The sequence below is a fragment of the Saccoglossus kowalevskii genome, chromosome 14 (genome assembly GCF_978046115.1).
Source record: "Saccoglossus kowalevskii chromosome 14, keSacKowa6.1, whole genome shotgun sequence".
Taxonomy (NCBI): Eukaryota; Metazoa; Hemichordata; class Enteropneusta; family Harrimaniidae; genus Saccoglossus; species Saccoglossus kowalevskii.
Window position 1 is genome coordinate 8,794,677 of NC_140654.1, and position 22,122 is coordinate 8,816,798.

The following is a 22,122-nucleotide window of genomic DNA, read 5'->3' on the forward strand; positions in this document are numbered from 1 at the left end:
AATAACATGTGACAATTTTGAAACCAAAAATTGTGATAATTTTTCACCCCAATTTATTTGATCCATGATCTAACTATAAAAGTGTTGGTCATCACAGCGCAATGTTTTAACATGGCGTGCCATAACTATGCAATAAGGGGAAAAGAAATATACATGTAGACATGTAGTAGATAGTATTTGGTAACCATTGTTCTAAATAACTATTCAAAATAATTAGATATTTTGAGTAATGGCTGTTTATTGATAATATAGAAGAATGGTAAAAAAACTGTTTGAATGAATTTCATCTTGCATTGCATGACAACCACCGCCATTTAACTGGACTGAATTATAAAACCATGACATACATGTAGGTTAGCCATTAGTTCTGTGATAATGCTGAGTTCACTTACTAAAAAGAATACAGAAATACAAATACAACCAAATAGCAGTTACTGTAGAATACTTTATTTTCGCTTGGAATTTATTTTTGCTATTTTCGCTGAAGGGATGATTCCGTGAAAATAAAATCCAGAGAATATACCTTTTTTCCTATATTTCACATTAATCTCATCAAAAATCAGTGAAAATAAATTCCAAGCAAAACGCCCCAAAAGCCTTTTCAGCGAAAATTAATTCCAGCGAAAATAAAGTATTTCACAGTAGCTGACTATGGGGACAAAACTACATGCAGAAAAACCAAATGGTGCGCATCTGTTACTAATACATGCAGGGTTCTCCATAGAGGATTATAGTAGCCACGATGCCGGGGTGAACACTGGCCAGACAATCAGTCAAACAAACCCTATATGTAAATTGCTGCATCAGCTGACAACCAAACTAAAAATGCATGGCTGCAAGTTGGCCATATTGGATCAAATAATGAGACAAGTAGATGAACAGGCATTCTCAAATCTACAAATCTAGTTTTCAAAACAAAATCACACTTTCAGATCAACCCTTTAAATGCAAAATTCCACATTTGTCATCTTTCACAAAATACATGTAACGCATAAGACTTATAGTCGAATAGAAACTATGTCTATTTGTTTCAAAATTAACAACGAAATTACAGAAAAATACAATACAAATTTTCAAAATATTTACAGGAAATGTAAAAATAGTACAAATAGACCAAATTACAAGTTCCTACCTTTGAACAAAATTTTCATAGGATTCTTGTTTTTAAAATTGATTTGTGGTGCATAGGTCTAAACTAATTTGCCAAATACATTTTTGTTAAACCCTATTCTATTTTTATCCAACAAAATTTCATGTCCATACTGCCCCTCTATTTCAAGGACAGATGGTAGCTTCAGAACTATTGGAATATTACAAAATATTAGTACTTACTGGTGTTAGCTTTTCCAATAAAAACAATTAGTCTTCAAAACTATGAAAGTCCAACACAAATTGAGCAATATGACACCTTTCCACATGTGTAAGTACCTACTAAAAATAAAACTAATGGACTACAAAATGTTACCATAGGAATACCAGCTTTTATAACTGGTAGCCCCAGCACACTTGCAAAACATTAATGTTGAGCCCTGTCCTGAGCTAAATACAGCAGTACAATTAAGTAGTAGAAACATAAATCCATTTCATCATGACACAGACAGAACGGGGGAGGGTCAGTTAAATTCTACATAATGTGTAATGATTGGATACATAAAAAAACAAATCACCATCATGAATGTAAGCAAGCGGCCATGAGTAAGAAGCCTTTACGAATGCATAAGAATAGACTGGAGTCGGTTATCGTCATCAATTATCAGTATGCGCAAGTAACGCCATTGTTGTCATTATTATATTGTCAGAATGATCAGTGTGTAAATAGTCTGTAACTAAGGTCATTTGTTTTGAAACTGAACGACCTAAAACTTCCATCAAAGTTTGGATCTACCTACGCTGTATTATTGTTAGTTTGTTGACAAGCAATAAAAGTAATTTAAGTCTGCAATTATAATTTGAGACGCTTGATCTTAACCGAAGTGTTGTATACTGGTAGATATGTTTAGTCTCAACTAAGCTACTTCATAAGGTCATTACTACATGGATGTTTTTGTTTTCACTTTTGTCTGTTTCATGTAAACAAACCATACATGTACCTCACATGGACCACATACATAATATGTTTGGGATAATATGACAGGGTTGTGTTACCATCTTCTTGTTATGTTGGCAATATGACAACTTAATGTGCTATTGTGGCGTCAACCACACCAGCACCTGCAGGCCTCTATGGCTTTAGTTTCCCCTGTGTGTGTTGTGTGTGTGTGTGTGTGAGGATGACCATCCCGGGAATGGGGTTCTCCCAAGAACACACGACTACCATGAGCCTAAAGCAACTTTTCTTACCAGTAATAGGCATCAAGTCAAATCATATTATAATTGATATTCAAGAAAATTATTTTTGACTGACAGAGATCATAAATGCACTGAACCATAAAAATGTAAGTGCAATGTACACAATTTCATGTATGTATTGCCTGCTATATATGTACACATGTACATGTAGTGTACATTCTGGTGTTCAAATGTACATATACTCAAGCAAGGCTCAAACATGGTGTGTACATAAAAACAGAACCAAAAAAAAAACAATGTTGCATCAATAAGTGACAACAATTAGAGATAACAATATTTGAATATAAATTTAAAATGCGGGAATGAAAACTTGCTGTTATTGTGTAATATTTTCAGGGTGTTTTGCTGCTATATGTATTACACTATTTGGATTTCCTTGCCGTGTCCAGTATGATTTTATGATGTTGTTCATGAATCCAAGAAAAAAAAATATATGGTCACCAAACACATGTCAAACAACCATGAAAATGGTGATTATTGAGTCATTTAAGTTTGGTTGCTATGGTAAAATCTTAAAATTTTGTCAGTTGCATATGGTAAAAAAATTATATGTAGTCACAAGATGGGTGCTTATTGTTGTCAAGAAATATTTGAACATTCTGATGATTGCTATTCATTTTTTTAATGAAATAATGCTTCCTTGGGAATTTTTTTTCGAACAAATATTTTGTACTGGGAAAAAAGCTGAAAAGTTAATGACATTGTCAAAATCAATAATAATAAACAAAAATTTGTGATAAATTTTTCGTACTTATTTATTAAGTTCAATACCAGCAACCTACCTTAATTAAAGTAACATGACATTTTTGTAAATGCATAGAAATTTTTGAAGTGCAGTACAAAGAGTATTTTCTATTTCTATATTTAGTTTTTATTTTAATTTTTCTTATTAGTTGTACTGTCATAGTTGCAGTATGTAAATTGACATTTTTATTTGCCAAACTGTATCCTCTGCTGGTAGGGGTTGCATAATTTTATCAATTTTTAGTTAAATAAATTAATTACTAAAATCAGTCAACACTTTACAGCTGCTTGGTTTATAGATAAAGTAATTATTACCGGTATTCATATTACGTGTTAGCGCATAGAAGTAACAGACTGCATTATAAAACATACAAATAACATTAAATATTCACTTTGCATATAAACTTTTAATCACAAAATAGTTTATAGTCTGCACTTCATTTCAAAAGATTGGGACAAAAATAGCCAAATCTACTGAGTAAAAACTTAAAATTGACACCAATTTTGTCTAGTTGGCTCTAAAATTAGGGTTTATTTACAGAAATATTGAAGAATATAAGGAAAAAGTGCAGAAAAATTTGGGTAAGAAAGTCTGGTGGTGAAATGGACATTCGCCATGTTAATATTACAAACTCATTGACATATATCATTGTTCTGAATTAAGTAGTTATTATTATTGGTATGCATAATAAATGTCATACATGTATGAATATCTATCATAAATAAAAGTCGTATCACTGATGAAACCGGAGATGAGCATTAAGCAGAAAACTGACCATAGTTTTTAGTTTATATACCCTGCACTCAGTTTAGTTTTTTTACAATAATCGGATCAGGACTGTTATAAATACTTTCAAAACATCTAGGTACTAACAGCGCAACACTCATCCTGCCTAACCACTACACAACCAGGTACAATTAATCTCACTAATGCAAAATTTACGTCATACAATCATGCAAGAAAAACAATAATAACCAATAGGTTTGGGATGGGAGTTAAACCCTAGAACTACATAGTGCATGTACAGTATGCAAATTATTTGAACACTAAATGTCTTTTGCAAATTAATATTAATTAGAATAAAGTTGAGTCATAGGTAGTTTATTAAATTAAAAGCATCTGAAAGCCAGGAGTGAAATGCATTATCAAGACATATATATAGTTTCTTTTTTTTTAAATTGCGCTTTGAAAAACAAATAAGTAAATAAAAAAGACGTGGAAATATGCGTGGGTGGCTTTGAAATCTACATCAAATAGAAAACACAACAATGCACAATAAATGCCAGCAGCACTTAGCACAATACACAACAATATATTCTTATGTGGAATAGTAAAAGTGGTGAACCATGCATTGTGCATTGCCACAGTCTCATTGGGTCAGATTTTAACATCTGATTATTAAAAATTTCATCTGAGAACCAGTTAATTAAACAAGAAAAGCCTTACATAATGTTTTATAATTTCAAACAGCTTCTAAAAGAGTGTACTGCCAAACACCTAGAATCAGCATAAACAGAGAGACTTATGTTTATTAAGGAAAGAAGACTGGTCAGCCACCTTTCTAAAAAGACTTCCACTGTCTAGTTAACCCATGCATATCTAGCTCAGTATACATGTATGTATATAATTAAGACTAAAGAACTTATCCAAACTGTAACACTGATAAAAATTACTGGAACCCCTCAGAGCACAAAGTTGGACAAATTGGTTGAAATTGCCTTCTGATTAATAAATTGTTGTAGAAAACATTCAGCTAAACATGTACACAGCTGTGTATTTGTAAACTAGCAGGCTATAATGAAAACAGAATAACTTTGTACAATGCAGTGTATGTACATAAAAGAGATATAACCTAAATAAAATTAATCACACACTCTGATTGCTGTTATTAGTTTTGTTGTTAAACAATGAACCAAAAGGTAAGGAGGTTATTTACGTAAGAGTATCCATGTCGTGAAGTGCTAACAGACAGTTATATGCAAATCAATAAACAGTCATCTCTGTCTACTCTCGGTTGCAAAATTGCACATATATACGTGTACGCAGATCTCAAGACGGTAAGTACAATTAGAGTAAAAAAATATATAGGTCGAGGCATTGACGGAGAAAACATGAACCTATCATACTCTCATTTAAATATGAAAAGACTGTATACAAGGCTTACCTACCTATGTGTACATGTGTTATTTAGAATCCAGTAGAGTCTCTATGTTTTTGCATATAGTACTATGGATACGTTGCTCCAAATCACTTGTATTTGATATATCACATAATCTAAACACCAACCATGCTGGTGATCACATATTTATCCGAACAAAAACAGCCATGACCTCACTTGGAATTATTTTTACATGTAGTATACGGTGGGTGGCGGCGCGTTGGTTAGTGCTTGGGGCTCAGTGCAGGCAGAACACAGCATTGCATGTTACCAGCGGAAATCAATGAGCTTGGTCTGCATATTAAAATGATGTTCAGATATGACCCCCTAGTATAAACATTACTTTTAATATGGCTGCCACGGAGCCAGAGTCTCATTATATTACACTGACCAATTCACTGACATGAACTACTGGGGGCCTAGCTACATCAATGGGTAGTACAAGGTGTTCTAAAGCCATTTTCATTTCAAAACAATGTGAAATAAAAGACCAAGATAGGTGGCTCCAAGAAATCCCTTTGCTGACAGATGTCATCGTATCCATTGACTTGCAAATTGTTGACAGTATGACATCACCAATAATTATTGTACAAGTCACAGTCAATACCAATATATCTGTATACATGGGGTTCAGTTACAAGTTTACAGCATTTTTTTAAAGGTTTTATGTTTTTAGCGTTTTTTTTTTTAATTAATAAGTTAGTTATTTTTTATTTATTCTGTAAAGATTTGTTTTTCTTCAAATTTTAACTGAGTCACGCCCATTTCTAAATATTGGTTTCTTTGTAACCTGTTAATAATTATATGGTAAATAATATCTGTATATGTGCATGTAAGACATATGTTTTCAGAGCCATGCTGGGAGATGAATGACTCATGAAGATAATCCTACTCTTGGTAAAATACAAATTAAATATTTACAGGTAGACTGTCATAATTCAAAAATCATACTTCATAGTAGAAACTTTGATTAACAATGCAAAACAGAAAGGCTATACAGCATATCCATGTATTTCATATTACAGTAGTTTAATTTATTTCAAATCAAACAAGGTTATTTTAATTCAAATCATACTAGATTAATTTATTTTTCAAATTATACTAGATCATTTTAATTCAAATTAGGCCAGACTTTGATTATCCCTTGTTCCGCGAACCCGCCAAATGAACAGGAGCCGAAAATGAAATAAAAATAAAATTTTATTTCAGCATAATTTCTCACGCCCGCCGACTTGTAAGTGCAAAAAATTGCTTAAAAAAAACTTATTTTTATCTTCATTTTTTTTTCGCCCGCCGCATGACAAACCCAAGTTGCATTTTCGAAGGAGTATCATGAACAAAATACCGAAGTCTGCCCAGATGAGAAACAAGGTTATACATGGAATACAATTTTATTTCATTTCTTCTCTCCGATCAATGATCTCGCTTACAATTTTTTGAGAATCACACAAATATAATGGAAAAAAAGAATTAATTTTTATTTTTTTTCCCGCCCTCCTCAAAAAAATTGCCTTATAAAAACACGAGAAACAAGGAATAAAAAAAGTCTGCCTTACAAAAGATTAAATTATTTCAAATTATAATCGATTAATTTATTTCAAATTATACTAGATCATTTTAATTCAAATTACAAAACATTAATTCATTTCAAATTAAACAAGATTAATTGTGGGTATAGCTAACAACAGATGACAACCAATGTATATGTAAATGGATGGGTGATGGGTATAGCTGGGTGGGTTACAGATGACAACCAATGTATATGTAAATGGATGGGTGATGGGTATAGCTGGGTGGGTTACAGATGACAACCAATGTATATGTAAATGGATGGGTGATGGGTATAGCTGTGTGGGTTACAGATGACAACCAATGTATATGTAAATGGATGGGTGATGGGTATAGCTGGGTGGGTTATAGATGACAACCAATGTATATGTAAATGGATGGGTGATGGGTATAGCTGTGTGGGTTACAGATGACAACCAATGTATATGTAAATGGATGGGTGATGGGTATAGCTGGGTGGGTTACAGATGACAACCAATGTATATGTAAATGGATGGGTGGTGGGTATAGCTGGGTGGGTTATAGATGACAACCAATGTATATGTAAATGGATGGGTGATGGGTATAGCTGGGTGGGTTATAGATGACAACCAATGTACATGTAAATGGATGGGTGATGGGTATAGCTGTGTGGGTTACAGATGACAACCAATGTATATGTAAATGGATGGGTGATGGGTATAGCTGGGTGGGTTACAGATGACAACCAATGTATATGTAAATGGATGGGTGGTGGGTATAGCTGGGTGGGTTATAGATGACAACCAATGTATATGTAAATGGATGGGTGATGGGTATAGCTGGGTGGGTTATAGATGACAACCAATGTATATGTAAATGGATGGGTGATGGGTATAGCTGGGTGGGTTATAGATGACAACCAATGTACATGTAAATGGATGGGTGATGGGTATAGCTGGGTGGGTTATAGATGACAACCAATGTACATGTAAATGGATGGGTGATGGGTATAGCTGGGTGGGTTATAGATGACAACCAATGTATATGTAAATGGATGGGTGATGGGTATAGCTGTGTGGGTTACAGATGACAACCAATGTATATGTAAATGGATGGGTGATGGGTATAGCTGGGTGGGTTATAGATGACAACCAATGTATATGTAAATGGATGGGTGATGGGTATAGCTGGGTGGGTTATAGATGACAACCAATGTACATGTAAATGGATGGGTGATGGGTATAGCTGGGTGGGTTATAGATGACAACCAATGTACATGTAAATGGATGGGTGATGGGTATAGCTGTGTGGGTTACAGATGACAACCAATGTACATGTAAATGGATGGGTGATGGGTATAGCTGGGTGGGTTACAGATGACAACCAATGTATATGTAAATGGATGGGTGATGGGTATAGCTGTGTGGGTTATAGATGACAACCAATGTATATGTAAATGGAAGGTGGTGGGTATAGCTGGGTGGGTTATAGATGACAACCAATGTACATGTAAATGGATGGGTGATGGGTATAGCTGTGTGGGTTATAGATGACAACCAATGTATATGTAAATGGATGGGTGATGGGTATAGCTGGGTGGGTTACAGATGACAACCAATGTATATGTAAATGGAAGGTGGTGGGTATAGCTGGGTGGGTTATAGATGACAACCAATGTACATGTAAATGGATGGGTGATGGGTATAGCTGGGTGGGTTATAGATGACAACCAATGTATATGTAAATGGAAGGTGGTGGGTATAGCTGGGTGGGTTATAGATGACAACCAATGTATATGTAAATGGAAGGTGGTGGGTATAGCTGGGTGGGTTATAGATGACAACCAATGTACATGTAAATGGATGGGTGATGGGTATAGCTGGGTGGGTTACAGATGACAACCAATGTATATGTAAATGGATGGGTGATGGTCAGAGTCATAGTCAGAAAATAAAAAGTGCCTGTCTAAACACTTTACTGAACTTAAAAATAGCAGTCCCTATTCTGTAAACAGACTTACAATCAATTTTTTGTTGATTTGTTGTCATTTAATGGTAATTTTCTATCAAAATTGAATAAGGCAGGTGGCTAGCTAAAAGCTTTGTGATGGCACAATGTATAGATAGAGTGAGTGATGGGTATAGCTGGGTGGGTGATGGGTATAGCTGGGTGGGTGATGGGTATAGCTGGGTGGGTAATGGGTATAGCTGGGTGGGTAATGGGTATAGCTGAGTGAGTGATGGGTATAGCTGGGTTGGTAATGGGTATAGCTGGGTGGGTAATGGGTATAGCTGGGTGGGTGATGGGTATAGCTGGGTGGGTGATGGGTATAGCTGGGTGGGTGATGGGTATAGCTGGGTGGGTGATGGGTATAGCTGGGTGGGTAATGGGTATACCTGAGTGAGTGATGGGTATAGCTGGGTTGGTAATGGGTATAGCTGGGTGGGTAATGGGTATAGCTGGGTGGGTAATGGGTATAGCTGGGTGGGTGATGGGTATAGTTGAGTGGGTGATGGGTATAGCTGGGTGGGCGATGGGTATAGCTGAGTGGGTGATGGGTATAGTTGGGTGGATGATGGGTATAGATGAAAGGGTAATGGGCAAAGCTACAGTAGATGGGTTATACATGTAGGTCTATAAGCAAGGTACAAATAGATGGATGGGTGATGATGGGTAGACAGGTCAAATGTGGGTGATTGTCATCAATAGATGGCTGACAAACTTAGATGGATGGGTGACAGGTCTAGAAGTATGATTTGCTAGTATTGTCACGGGACCAGTGACATGCTTGACAAACCACAACCTCAAAACAAATTGCATAATAATATATACGTACCATATTGCTAGGCAACCACACCTCAACAACCAAAAACAATTGTGTTCAAGCTGTTGACATCATGTATAAGTGTGTTTCTTTTTTGCAAATAGGAGTTTGTTGCATTGAGTACAACAGAATCAGATGTATGTGAGGTATAAATTGTAGTTAAAAGTTATTTAAAATTTCTAATTTGGTAAAGTTAACTTACATGTATAGGTGACAATATAAAGTATAAAATACAAATTAATCAATTATCTGAATTTACAGCTGAAATTTGTTGCGCTTTGACTGCACTATGTATATAAACTAGGCGATATATACAAACTTATGTTGCTTGGACGTGCACCACTGTACTATGTACATTTGTACTTTTATGGGCTATGAGCGAGCTGCTGTGGAACACTGGTCCAGTAAAAACAGCTAAAATTGAGAAAACAACACAAACTCAACTTAAGCTTATCCTGAAAGACCAAATTTGTGTGTTGCACAACTGAACCATTGTTTTCACCAGTTGTGCTTGCCAGGCGGTAAAAATGTCCGGATGTCTGTTTGGTCCAAGTGAACATCAAACATTTTGCATGTTTCTTATTTCCTTGATTAGTTTTGAGGAGCCCGTTGGCAAAGCTGGATTCACAATCATGTTGCATGTCAGGATTTTAGGTTGCTCAGATTTCTGACTTGCAAAAATCATGATTTCTGACTTGCAAAAATCAAGAATGCCATAACTACTTATTTTCATTCATGGCTTCTTTTAACATACACATACGTTAGAGACTTAGGGCTAATACTTTTACGGATAATACAGTTTTGAAACTAAAGTATATAAATAAAATGACATTTGTTTTTGATTTTATAATTTCATCATAAATATAGTGGGTGGGGCCAGCCACAAAGGTTAAAGTTCAACTATATAACACGCACACAATGACACACACTGACATACGACTACATGTACATGTATATCATGGTCTGATATGAGTTGACTCATTTGCATAAACTTTGAATGACAAGGTCGGAAATGTAATGTGCATTTATAAGGAAACAGTTTCTGTTGTGTTGCTAAATAGCTAAGGTGAACTCAATAGTCATTCCATTGTTCATACAAGACTATATTCAAGGTAAGATTAGAATAAATACAGTGGTGAGGCATGCAAGGGTGGTGTGATCACATGCACCATACTGTAAGCATTTGAGGGACAAAGCTGGCAATAAAAGTCACACACACAAGCGTATACCCCAGCACTTTTTCATCAAACATAGTTCAGGTGTTTTTTTTATAAAAGTTTTCCAATTTTTCTTTCTTTCTCATGAAATGCCCTCAGAAATTAAAAAATTAAATTATTATTTGCATACAATAATGAAAATGTTCACTGAATGTACACAGCAAAATGAGGATTCAATTTATCTAAAAAGTATATTCTTAAAATTAATTATTGACACTTTAGATAAAGTACTGCTAATTCCAGGATGCATTTAAAATCACTAAAATCTTAGCTATTGTAAAGTGATTTATACATTAGTTTAAAACGATTGATATAACTGCACTTCCTAGTTTGGACACCATAGACGGTATACAGAGTATAATTAACTTTTCATGACTGAAGTTCTACCCTCCATAGTACAACATGTACTACTAATATAATATAATATTAATACATGTATAATGTTTCAGAAATTTACAGAAGATATTGCGGTGACTGATATTTAGCTTATTAAAAAAATCTCTAATCTCAACGAAAAAGCCCAACTTTAAATAAAAATCATATACTAAGTATAAAAAAAAATTGACAAGAAATGGCAGATAATTTCCGGCTGAGTAAGGCAAAAACAGCAAGTTTTATCTCACCTGTACGTTTCGTGGATCTGATTGGCATGACTATCACCACCCTGCTCTTACAACTGTGTCACCTGTTATAATGTTGCTTCCAGGAACAACAAATAGAATACATGATGTCAACGGGAACACGCCCCTTTATGACACATACACTATACTATGTACTATACTACAAATGAGTACTTGAACAAAAACAATAATTCAGTAACCAAACTATGTCGGAAACCACAACTTAAGGAACTCTTAGAACTGCACATAAAATACATTTCTGGTTTATTATCACTAAAAACTTTGCTATACAGAAAAGCACTGCCGGAATTTGATGCAATAAATCATAGTCTGCCCTCTGGTGTTGGAAATAACATAACCTTTCTACACAAGATAAGGGAAGTACCAGGTGCATACGATTGCTATAGTAAATCAATTTTGTGAAACATTGAAACTCCATTCAGTTTATTTACCTGATCAGTAGTAAACTAATATTTTTCAAAACAATGCAATGAAAATCTCTGCCACCAAGATTTCATGAAATAAAAACACATAATTTTTTCAAAAATGTGATCAAGAACTCTGTAAACTGGAAATTGTATCCACATGGTCAAAAATTTACTAAACAATTTTAGAAGAAAAAAAAGATTGGTGTAAGAAGTATCATAAACTGAAAATTTAATAAAATGAAAATAAAGCAGTGAATTTTTAAGGGAAGAAGAAAAATACTTCCTTATATACAGTGTATATCAAGAAAGATTTTGTTAAGATATGAGTGAAAAAAAATATTAATAAATTTCAGATTGAGATTTACAATCTACCGCAGCAGAAACTGTTTGCTTCCTCTACTACCGGAACCAAGCTGTACATTTATAGGTATGAATAATTAGGGTTGACATCAGCAAACTGTGGGTGAGGCATAGACAGCATAGAAATGTACCACGACAGATTTACTTTGCATGTAGGATATCAGGTATATTTCATATGTGAAAAACAACAACAAAAATTCTAGTTAACACCAGATCTAATTGGGTATTGAAAAACAGAATTACAGAACTTACAGAAATATGTTCAGTTGCCAGATGTGTTGGGTGAGAGAACAAACCCCTAACATTGAGGTGCCACTCTTGTCTCTCGTCACCTCACTATGTTTATATACAAATCACAGATACACCCAAACAATCATACAGATATTCTACATTTTGTAAATTTTACAGGAGTCATATAACCTTACTATCATAATAAATATTGCGATTCATTGCGATATCCTGCTGTCTCTGGCATATCAAATAAAATCACCTGCTGACCTTCACCAAGGTCGTCAGGGTCATTTGCAGACTAATGGTATGAATAATAATACTCCAATAACTGAAAAAATACTGATCATATAAAGTTTAAAGTCAACCGAGGTCAGCCACAATAAGGTTGTGTCACTGGAGGGTCTAGACAAGCAGCATGGGTAAACACCAGAGAATAAATCATCTAACTGTCAAGATATCTGGCATGTATAGTCACCTGTAAAACTTACTTTATAATACTGAAGGTTAACAAACTATTTTCTTCGGCAGTTTAAAGGCCTGACATCACATACATTATGATAGACAATTGGCTGTAATGTAAAATAGAATGACTGGCCTTAACTTTCAAACGTTTTTTTATTAGATACAATGAGCTTGTGATTTTTCATCATCTTTCAAAGATGATCTCAGATGGCATCAATGTTACATGTACTTGTCTGATGTAGACTTCAGATTTCACTCAGAAATGATAAGATTATGACTCAGAAAGATGTACTTAAGTGCCCCATGTGAAGCAGGATGTGTTCACTCTTTTCAAAATACTTGACATCATTTCATGTATACCGTGGAGTCCATATAAATGCGATTGATTTGACGACGTAGTGTAGTGTACTTGTTAGTTGTATTGTTTTGTTCTTGTGGATTGTTTTGTCAACCGTTGTCAGTCGTTTGTTATGCGCTCTTCAACTTGTAAATTTCCCTGTAGACTTTTGTCTACAGATCTACAGTGGGGTATGTTATTTCCGCTTTTCTTTGAAAATAGATATATCGGTCTTTATCAATTTTTTAATTATCAGCGAGTTGTAACATTTTTATAAAACGTATTCTAGAAAGTCAATTGATCTACTACAAAGGACTATTTGTAATGGAATTAAACAGGAGATTCTATCAAAGAATGAATTGTGATATTCCATTTTGACCAAAGACTCGGCATCCACAGAGTACACATGTATGTATCATCAGGGGCTATGTTCCAACATTTTGTTTCGTTTTGATTCTGGTTTTCAATGGTTTAAAAGCTACACAAGTTGTTTTTAATTTGCTGATCAAAGTAGAAATAACAGTTTGATTTGGTAATCAATTTCTGAAGAAAACAGATTACAGCTTTAGAAGGGGTACATCACTTTTAAAATTGTTGCTAGTTTGAGTTATACAGCACTGGACTATGAAGGCAGCTCATTTGCATAACATGAACACATGATGACAGTAATTTGCATATTTATTCCATGGCTCTGAGCTATACTGGACTATGAAGGCAGCTGATTTGCATAACATGAACACATGATGACAGTAATTTGCATATTTATTCCATGGCTCTTGGTAATCTTGTTTGTGAAAAAAAAAAATGATTCTGAAGGTGTTATTATTCAAATATGCATAACTATAACATTAAACATTATAAACTAAGAGTTGAAAAGCACTGTGCCTATTCAAGTTGTCAACTTCAGAAAGGAAATATTTTTTTCATTAGTACCGGTATATACATGTACATATATACACACCGGAATATATATTATATATATACATGTATATATGCGCAGTCATTACCAATACTATCGATCAAGGTTATACATGTCTATCTATGAATACTGCAGTACATGTGTAGTAGTGGACAATATTGGAAAATAGTTATCAGCAACTTCAGATTAGATTAAATGCAGTACTCAGTGATTGTCGATTGTTGTATATTTGTAGTACATATACTTAGAAGAATAGCTGTTTGCGAGTGGTATTGGTTTATGTGTTGGAAGACTAACAGTTCCATTAGTTTGAACAAAGAGAAAATTGACTGATTCAGATGATCTGACTAAAAGCGGCACCCGAATAAACTATTACAACTGAAGAACATAGCATGTATCAAACTTTAGATAAATTGTACCAGCACTGTTAAGATAGTTGGTGAGCTGGACATCACAACTAAGAAAGACATTGAGGACTGACTGATTCAGTATGATAACGAGTATCACAATCTGTGTAGAATTTTACCCTACATGGCTGTAGTAAAACATGCAGAAAACCAAAGTCTATAAATTGCTAGAGAAGAGAAGAGTGAATGCAGAGAATACTACCAAACTTAACTGTGGAACAATGTATTTTCCAGCATAGTGAGTATTGTCCCATACAAGGACAAATTCCTGTAGGATTCCTATAGTATTTTGACAAATATTTTCCTATATGATAGGAATCCAATAGGATTTTGTGTCATAATATTATAGGAATCCTATAGGAATTTGTCCTATATGAATCCTATGGGCAAATTCAATGAAGTACAATTCAAGAAGGGACGTTGGTAGGATAATTAACGTGGTGCATTCATTAAAAACACTGGAGTATTAACGAGACAGTGTGCGCACATGTACAAAACCTCGTTGGAGAAGCCAAACCCTGGCTACTGAAGAGAATATTACAGAGAAGAATGACTTTGAGTGCTGACAGCTTTTTTGAGCATACAGAATATCAAATTGCTACACAATATTATCATTTCAAGAGAATCAACAGAGCAAAGATGTGTGTTCATCGCTGAGCTACAAAGATAGTGAAAATGACATTTGATACGATGGTGAGCAGAGCCATGTTGGGTATATGGAAATCAACAGTGTTAGTTGTATACAGCACAGCAGGACATTATTTGCGTTCACGCACAGCTACTTAGCACGGGCTAAGAGGTCAAATTCTTTAGTCCGTGCTCAGAAAACGTGCATGAACGCTTAGCACGGGCTAAGGAATGCTAAGTATGGGTAAAATCTGACCCTTAGCACAGGCTAACGAAGTGTGCATGAACGCTTAACCCAGGGCTAAGCGCCCTCTGTGACAACCTTTGGGTGTAAATATTATGCACATGAACAAATATATGCAACTTTCTCAATTTGAAAATGGCAACCGAGCTCAGTGTGTACAAGACGTTGTTCCCTCGCACTGGAGCGATGAAGAGACAAAAGCTTTACTGAGTATATGGAAAGACAGCAAAATCTTGAGATAGTTAGAACAGAAAATATGCTTACCAGGATTTGCAAGCTAAATTAAAGGATTTTTCGTAAACAGTGGCTTAACAAAGGTCACTGACTGATTGTGCCTCTTAGCCCGTGCTAGGGACTGGCCCTCCCAGTGCGTGAACGTAATTAGGTTGAGTCAAAATATAAATATGTGAAATAAGCCTAAATCAGCTTAAATCTTATTTTTATTGTTGACACGTGATTTATTTCCATATTTGATCGCAATATTTTTCAGGGAAAGATCCCATTAAAAGCTTATGTTAGGATTGGATTATAATTTTAGTCAGTGAGGTGTATGGAGATTACTTTGAAGTTTTTTACCAGTTTGTACGACTTTCTTGAGATGTAGTATATTTCTAGAAAAAAAACCTCCAGTCCAACTTAGTTCCGACATCGAGATATTTATGCTAGATTTTGCTGAGTTGAGAATAAAGTAACAAATTAATTTTAATTCAATTAATCTCAATGCATCATAGTGTGAGCATGTTAGGTGGAAATGTTTTTCATTCTCAATCTATCCATTCTGGCAAATATATACATGTACTATGATTGAGTTGACAAGTCAAGAAAACACCCATATAAGTTTGTTTATGTTAGAGCAGGTCCATGGTTAGAGAGAAAATGTAATGTGATCACCACATCACCAAAGACTTGTTTGATTGATTAGGACTAGGAACTATTGTAAACACAAACACTGACAATTCAGCTGGTTGGAAATAAGGCAAGCCAATGAACAACATCAAATGTTGAGCGCCTTGATATGTTACTATTCTGTTTACATATCTTATTTATATAAACCATCAAAAGGTTCATCCTCATCAAACCATAGAAGTAAAAATATTTACCTCCATGATCAATGGATTGTTTGAAATGTTAACATAAACATGAAAATGTATGATCAAAATGGAGATTCAAATGTTGGATCCAAAAACTAAAACTCTATCTAAAATGAACGTGTAACATTGAAATGAAAAAAAAAATATATGGAAATGTTCCAACAAATTGGCAGGCAGGAGAAATAATTCTGTAATACACCTGGGTCAATGAAGACATCATACATGTACAAAATGCAATGATATCAAATAACATAAATTGCATACTAACACTGTTCGTGTATTCTTATGACGCAAGTCTTGTGGGACACAAACCCCATTAATCTGAAGCTTTCAAAAACAGTCCAATTACTAAAATACATACATACATCTGGCATCTATCTAGATTAAAGGGACATATGCTGGATATTTTAATACTTTTTTAATATGCATAATACTGAGCCAGCGTGGTGTGTAATATCTAGATCTTAGCACAACATGTACAGTTTTGTAGATTAGACAGCTGTAAAAATAAATTCATATCGAGCTGCTTTCTTGATCATAGCATCGTTACATGTATATCTACGGGTAATATTCATTTGGTATATTGGCTAATTACTCCGGTACAATACACACAGAAAATTACTAAACACATCTTAAAGTAGGGTCACTTTTGGGGTTAATAATTTTGCAATCTACATGTATAGTAATTATTACAACATGTATTTAGTATGAACATAATTTACATATCCATCTGATTGGCTGTAGCAAGGTCTTATAACTGGCAAGGACAGAGCTATGAATACGTCAAAGTACGACACACACACCACTTTACGTCTATGGGCTCTGCACGAGCTGCTGTGCAATGTCAGTCGCAAGGACGATGAAAATAGTAAAGTCAAAATAGTGAAAAGTCAATCAAACAGCACAAAATCAACTTAACAATACTACATGTATGAGACAATTCTGATCAACCTAATTTATGCTCGTTGCACATGTAGGGGTTATTTCTATTCAGGAGAATCTCAACAACTATATCAAAGTACAGTTTTGAAAGTTTTCGACCATTTCCCTAACTTTTGCTTCCAAAAATAGAAGACCAGTGACTCTATCAAGAAACTGAATAGACTTAACAACTATCTGATGCTTTGTAAGTAAAATCTCCCACCATATACATGTACACTGACTAATTTTCCCAAGCGGTTCTTTTGTATGTAAGCGATACCCACATTTTCTCACTTGTCATTTATAACCTTTGATAATAACATTTTTGTACCTTAGCAGGGAAGATAATAAATTAATCAATACACAAAACTTAGCAATTAGTACGCAAAATAAAAATAGAATATTACTGAACACTTTAAATAGACACAGCAAGACTGCATGAGGAGACATGAGGTGATTAGTATAGATCACATGACCATTGTAACAACATCACAGCTGGGACACATCTGAACGATACGGTACATGTAATTTTCAATTCAAGTCATATAGTATGATCATGAAACACCTCTTGCATAATAATCAGTTAATTCTCAAGTGTGATGGCATGATGCTTGGATTTTTAAATTCATACTGCATACTGTACTTGCTAAATAGTAAAAGCACATCACCAATAGAAGCACATGTAAAATACTAGTTGTAATCTTTTGACTTTTGGCCATAAACATGCATACATAAGCAGGGGTTTTTCTATGAAAAAACCACAAGACTGAGCACTGCAATTCAGCGGCGCCACCAAGTGGGAGAGATAGGGTTCTCTCTACCAGGGTGTGGAGTTTTTGATAATTCTAAGTTAAAATGGAGCAATCTGTGGCTTCCTTGGGGCCAAAACTACTATCAGACAGGTCACAGTTGAAGACTATGGCCACATGTTATCCCTGGTCAATCCGAATTTTATGGTTGCCAGAGGATCTGTTCCCCAGGCTAAGGGGGCGCATGACCATGGCATGAGGGCGCTACGCCCTTGTTTCCTTGTTTAAACAAATCCCTGATGAACATATGCTCTAGTAAATAAAGCAAATACGGTAAATAAATTTCAAAATAATGATGTGTTGTAGTTAATGGAGACAAGTTTGAACTTTCAAGTAAACAATTTTTTCTTTGAAAATATATTTGCAAAATTGGCAATACAGCTCTGAAGAATTGTGCTTGAGGAAAACAATTTTATTTTATATTACACCTTCCAGGCAATCTGTCATCAATTGAAGTGAATTTGAAAGTGTGTCATGTCAGTAACTGGGTCAACTCTTAAATTCAGATTGTAATGATGCAGTGTTTAGTTTACTGCCATAGTAAAATAAAAAACTATTATCTACTTTACGTCCCTGGCAATCTGACCCATGGTAATACTAACAGTAACAAATCATGGAAAAACTTTGATCCAAAAACCATTAGCTAATACCAAGTCAATGTTAGGTCAAGATAAATGGAAAGAAAATGACTTCTGTAGGCAATGTGATAAACTTCTTTTCAGTACAAATACATTTTTTCAGCACAGTAGATTGAAATGATATAGCTGCCACATTCAGACAGTTTGAGTGCATCAATGAGGTGTGCCCTCATCAACTTAGGCACTATCGTTATCTTTTTATCAGTGAGATTTTGGTTTCTGTTTGAAATTGACAACTAAGACTACTTTTCTCGTACAGTAATTAAGGTCTAATTATGTTTGGTAACTCCAAATGACTGCATTAAGCAATTTAGATGTTTAATTCATAATGTTTTAGAGTAGTGAACTTGTATGCACACTATGACAGCAATTATTTACAATCATGTGTATGTCAGACAAAAAATATCATGCATTGATCAAAAGTATTAGCCCTTAAGTTTTGGGGTTAACAAACATGTACAGCAGCGGCTTTTGGCCAAACTGTCACAAACATTTATTGCATTCGCTTCGTCCATTTATTATGCTTGTATCATACATTTATTACACTGATGTCACGCATATTATACCACATTGAGGTCTGAATAGATCGACTCAGGTCATAGTAATTGTATTTTGTAGTGAAAAATGCAGACATGGGTCATCAATTGCTACGAATGCACAACAGCATTTTATCAAAGCCCTGTGGCTCGAGCCAGAAAAATAGTCGTGTTCGGCTTGAGCCATATTCGACTTCAATAAACCCTGGCTAAATCATGCCTTAATCAGCTTCTTCAAGTAACCTCTTACTTCAATTATGGCGGACACAACATCGTTTGTAATTTTGTGTAATTTCTGGCTTGACGAAGAGGTACGCGCCCTAATATATATTTGGAATCTAGTGAAGAAATACTGCAACACAAACTCGAAAGGATGACTGACAGATCCAATGGAAATTGAAGAAACTTTTTAAAGATACCAAAGATAAATTGTACATTGTAGAAGCAGTCACGATGCAGTTTTCAGTCATTTTCATACTAAGTATTTGACGGCGTTGTTCATCTCTGATCGAACTGAACTGAATTCTGACAGACCTCGGCTCTCGTTTGGTCCCGGCCGTGTAAAAACATTGGAGATAATCTCCTGTTAATTTGTGGAAGAAACAGTAGTTCGGCTCTGATACAATGCTGCCATTTTTCGTAGCAATAGAAGTCAGGTGGTCTTGAAAGAATGACAGTAAACGAGTAATCAAAATGCAATCAATAGATAACCCTGATACAATAACTTTGCAGTTGAATGCAAAAATTATGACAAGTTGCATGAAAGATGTACTATACATTTCATAAGACCACATAATCAAACAAAAAACTTTTTTTTGAAAGACGTGACTTTGGCTAACAAATTCTACAGCAGAAAAATTTCATTAATTCATCAACAGAGGGCGTTGCACAGTATGTGTGAAAAAAGATCACCCACACTTTTTTTGGCAGTGACAAACTAGGAAATATTATATAAAATTGTTTTGCTTGTTATTTGAGGCGACATGATTACTGAGCAATTTGGCTTTTTGGGTCATGAAAAATAGAGTCACACATCATGATGTTCTGTCATTGCAATAAAAATAAAATTTACAGCCAGGCTGTCATTGTCCAAATCACATGGTTTTGTAATTGTGGATTTATTGCCTCACAATAAGTGGGGAGGTATTGGGTGAATAGGTGGTGGACCTTGGCTGACAAACAATGAACAGAGATCTATATAGTATAATGGATATCGTGCATACACAGTCGTACATGACGTAAATAGTAGCCATACGTTACAGCTGCTATATTTCATACAATAGTGATAAATGATGTAACCATTATTGTATTGACTGTCAGTGTGTATACATGTCATAAAAGCTACACATTATGTCATCGTGGTTACTATTATGACAGTAATTGCTTAGTTTAAACTGACCGTTACATTATGTTAATTATTATTCATGAAGTCAGTCAGCCAGTCAAAAGAAAACACCAAGAATGATGACACTGAACGCAATGGAGAAGAGGTTTCTCCATTGCTTTTGGATAAAGTAATAAGTTAGTGGTAACATTGCAATTGTTCTTATGAGAACTCATAGACAAGAGGTAAAGTTGTTTATTTTCATGAAGCCGGATCAATAAATGTAATAAACTGAAACTTTTTTTTAAATTTCTAAAGATGAATAAGTAAAAAATACATGATGTACTAGTATATGGGAAATGACTGCAATTGTCTTGTTTTGAGTTATCACATTTACTAACACTCAAACAAATCCATAGAGCACCCAGATCGTGAACCAACTCGAAGCGCAAACACATGGGTTGTAGATATATATTAATAAACATATATCTGAAACACCGGCAACACTTCAAGTTTTAGTTGGTCGTTCATAAAGCCCCTCCCCTAGCAGCACTGGAACGGAAGACATGCACCACGGTTACTAACCGTACATGCACCGACCATGTTCGTTTATCGATATGTCTGCACGCGCACGATGCTTACCTACCACAAACTATGACTCAGTAAGCGATATCTCATTGTCACAAACTTCGGTAAATAAGTAAGATTTCGCTTTTAAATTACACAAATAGGCGACCTTTAACGTTGATAATCGACGCGGCCATTTTGAATGTTGCTTGTATCGTAGCCTTCAAACGATACATCTTCTCTCGGTCACTGTGACACTGAAGGGATGTAAGTCATCGAACAAAAATTGGATACTCACCAGTTTGTTGACTCGACATGAGACTGCTACGGTGAATGATAAGTACTTGGCAAGAATAATGGCAGAGTTCGGTGATGTTTAAGTAATCATACAACTCACATATAAATAGGCGTAAATAAAGTAACGTCGGGATCCAAACTTGATAAGTCCACGATCGCGGCCGAGATGCGACTCAGGTTGGGTCGCAGTTCGAACTCGCAATGGCGTTGCAGTTCGAACTTGGATGTTTGGATGTATCAACACGAATAGCAGGGGTTAAAACAATATAACTAATAACTTGTATACACGAACATTGACTCTTGCGGTTTGGTAGTGATCAAACGAAACGAGGACAGTACATACAAAAACACCTTACACAACCAAAACCAGCTTTCATTCAAAACACACCGCGACCTCCAAATCACTTCCGGATATTTGAACTTACTGTATGATGTCATTTCTGGATGGAACAAGCAAAATATATTAAAAACTAAAAATTCG

At 35.0% G+C, this 22,122-nt stretch overlaps 1 protein-coding gene across 6 annotated transcripts in view; it reads right to left on the reverse strand.

The window, feature by feature from the left end:
• Positions 1-21,839, reverse strand: part of LOC102800783 (transmembrane and coiled-coil domains protein 2-like) — an 80,506-nt gene extending 58,667 nt beyond the window's left edge. The window contains exon 1 of one of the 6 annotated variants that reach the window (XM_085507861.1): positions 21,643-21,839. In XM_085507861.1, coding sequence (XP_085363987.1) covers positions 21,643-21,661 — 19 coding nt within the window. In that variant the 5' untranslated portion in view covers positions 21,662-21,839. Of the gene's footprint in view, positions 1-11,446; positions 11,509-21,642 lie in introns of those variants that run through there. The other 5 variants (XM_085507864.1, XM_085507860.1, XM_085507862.1 and 2 more) reach the window with 5 other exon arrangements.
• Between the last annotated feature and the right edge of the window lie 283 nt (positions 21,840-22,122).